The 2,449-nt window shown below is 64.9% G+C and overlaps 1 protein-coding gene across 1 annotated transcript in view; it reads right to left on the bottom strand.

Moving 5' to 3' along the window:
• Nucleotides 1-754: 754 nt before the first annotated feature.
• Nucleotides 755-2,449, bottom strand: part of H696_00860 (methylcrotonoyl-CoA carboxylase beta chain, mitochondrial) — a gene marked incomplete at both ends in the record, with an annotated part of 2,669 nt that continues 974 nt past the window's right edge. Inside the window, 3 exons of the mRNA XM_009494745.1 lie at nucleotides 755-878; nucleotides 1,097-1,454; nucleotides 1,637-2,344. Coding sequence (XP_009493020.1) covers nucleotides 755-878; nucleotides 1,097-1,454; nucleotides 1,637-2,344 — 1,190 coding nt within the window. The remainder of the gene's footprint in view (nucleotides 879-1,096; nucleotides 1,455-1,636; nucleotides 2,345-2,449) is intronic.

The raw sequence follows: 2,449 nt of genomic DNA, 5'->3' as shown, positions 1-2,449 counted from the left end.
GAACTTGGTCCTGCCCCCCCCCCCCCCCCCCCCCCGCCTCCCCTCGCCAACATATGGAGCCCCGGCGCCATGCACTCCGGTCGATCATCCACCAGAGCTAGACCTGAAGCAGGGCGGGAGACGGGGCGCGGGGCAGGCGTCCGGAGAGAATAGGGAGAGGGGCTCCGACACGGCCTACGGTTTCTCGCCACAGCCGCCGTCACCCCGGCCCCAGGTCGTCCCCGCCCGGGGAGCGAATACCGACTCGCCTCAGACCCCGCCGGCACGTGCGCCGATATCACGCCCATGTTCTGGATTTGTAGATGGCCCTTTCTACATGCCTTTTCGGTCCAACGTGTCTATTTGTGTTTGTCACTCTCTTTCTCTTTCTCTCTCTTCCCCTCCCCCCCCCGTCAGGAGGGTGGATTTATTTCTGGGCGACAGAAGTGGCGAGGGGGCGAGTGCGCATGCACTGCGGTGGGAAAGACAAGGGAAGAAGGGGAGAGAGAGAGGGGGGGGGAGGGGGAGGGAATCGACGGACAGTGGAGAGGCCGGAGGGAGGAGGGCTCTCTCTGCGCGAAAGTTGGGGGAAAGGAGCGGCAGTGTTTTTGCATAGAGAGGCCCGACACCGGCACGACATTCGCGACACCGGGGGGAGGGGGGAAGGTATATCGCGGATCATGCGCACCGACACCCTCCCGAGGAAAGAGGGGACCGGGGCGGGGGCGGACATGGCCCCACCCAGCCCCCGTCCCAGCTGGTGTGGCTCTTCCGTTTACATGCGGAAGACACCGAAGCGGGTATCCTCCTTGTCGAAGGGCTGGTTCATGGCGGCGCTCAGACCAAGGCCAAGCACGGTGCGGGTGTCCACCGGGTCGATGATGCCATCGTCCCAGAGGCTGCGAAGGTGCAGTGTTGGGCACAGGGTGAGGGGCCAAGCCGAAGGGGGTTAGTCAAGGCGGAGACACATCGACATAGGGGCAGCATCCCCTTCCCTGCCTCCTGATGGGCGGCTCTCGGGCGGGGAAAGAAAAAAAAAGAGACACAGGGGGCATGGCAATATTCCGGCAACAGAGAGGCGGAGGCTTTTGGGGGGGAAAGGTTCGCCCATGCGTACCGGGCACTGGAGAAGTAAGGATGGCCCTCATGCTCGTACTGGGCAAGGATCGGCTCGGCGATGGAGCGCTCGCGCTCGGTGGAGAACTCCTTGCCAGAGCGCTCGGCTTGGTCGCGGGCCACGGTGGTCAACACGCCAGCGGCCTGCTCGCCACCCATGACCGAAATGCGAGAGTTCGGCCACATCCACATCTGCCGAGGGCCGTAAGCACGGCCGCACATGCCGTAGTTGCCGGCACCGAAGCTGCCACCGATGACCACGGTGAACTTCGGCACATTCGCGCAAGCCACCGCATTCACCAGCTTGGCACCGTGCTTGGCGATACCGCCATGCTCGTAGGACTGGCCAACCATGAAGCCTGGAAAGTGTGCCCGGCCAGGGAGGACAGGGGGGGGGGGAGGGGGGGAGGGGGAAGTAAATGCTCACGGTCAGTGGTGGCTGCATAGATGCGTCTCCTGGCGGGGCGCGGGGCGAGGCGGGGCAGGGGTCTCTCCCTCCGGGACATGACCGACACCAGTTGCCTTGTCCTCGTCTGCGTACCGGTGATGTTCTGAAGGAAGATGAGGGGGATCTTGCGCTGGGCGCAGAGCTCGATGAAGTGGGCACCCTTGACGGCCGACTCGCCGAAGAGGATGCCATTGTTGGCCACAATACCGACCGGGTAGCCATGGAGGTGAGCAAAGCCAGTCACCAGGGTGGTGCCATACCGGGCCTTGAACTCGTCGAACTCCGAGCCATCGACAATGCGGGCGATGACCTCGCGCACGTCGAACGGCCGGCGCAGGTTGTCGCCGACAATGCCGTACATCTCCTCGGGGTTGTAGATCGGCTCGCGCACCGGCAGCCGGGTGCGAATGTCCGCCCCCGGGCGCTGGTTCAGGTTCAGGAAGAGCCGGCGCGTGAGGGCCAGCGCGTGGGCATCGTCCACGGCCATGTGGTCGGCCACACCAGACACGCGGGTGTGCACGTCGGCACCGCCCAGATCCTCGGCGGAGACCACCTCACCAGTGGCCGCGCGCACCAGCGGCGGACCGCCCAGGAAGATGGTGCCCTGGTTGGCGACGATGATCGACTCGTCGGCCATCGCCGGGACGTACGCACCACCGGCCGTGCAGGAGCCCATGACCACGGCAATCTGCGGAATGCCGGCCGCGGACATGGTAGCCTGGTTGTAGAAAATCCGGCCGAAGTGCTCCTTGTCGGGGAAGACGTCCGCCTGGTTGGGGAGGTTGGCACCACCGGAGTCGACTGTGGACATGCGCGAGGGGCGAATGTGAGTGAGGTTGGTCGCGAAGGTATCCCAAAGGGGGATCGGCGTAAATGTGTGTGCGTGTGCGTGTGTGTGCGTGTGTG

Source organism: Fonticula alba (genome assembly GCF_000388065.1).
Source record: "Fonticula alba strain ATCC 38817 unplaced genomic scaffold supercont2.1, whole genome shotgun sequence".
NCBI classification, from domain to species: domain Eukaryota; order Rotosphaerida; family Fonticulaceae; genus Fonticula; species Fonticula alba.
The sequence above is the reverse complement of the archived record's forward strand: the minus strand, read 5'-3'. Positions and strand labels throughout refer to the sequence as shown.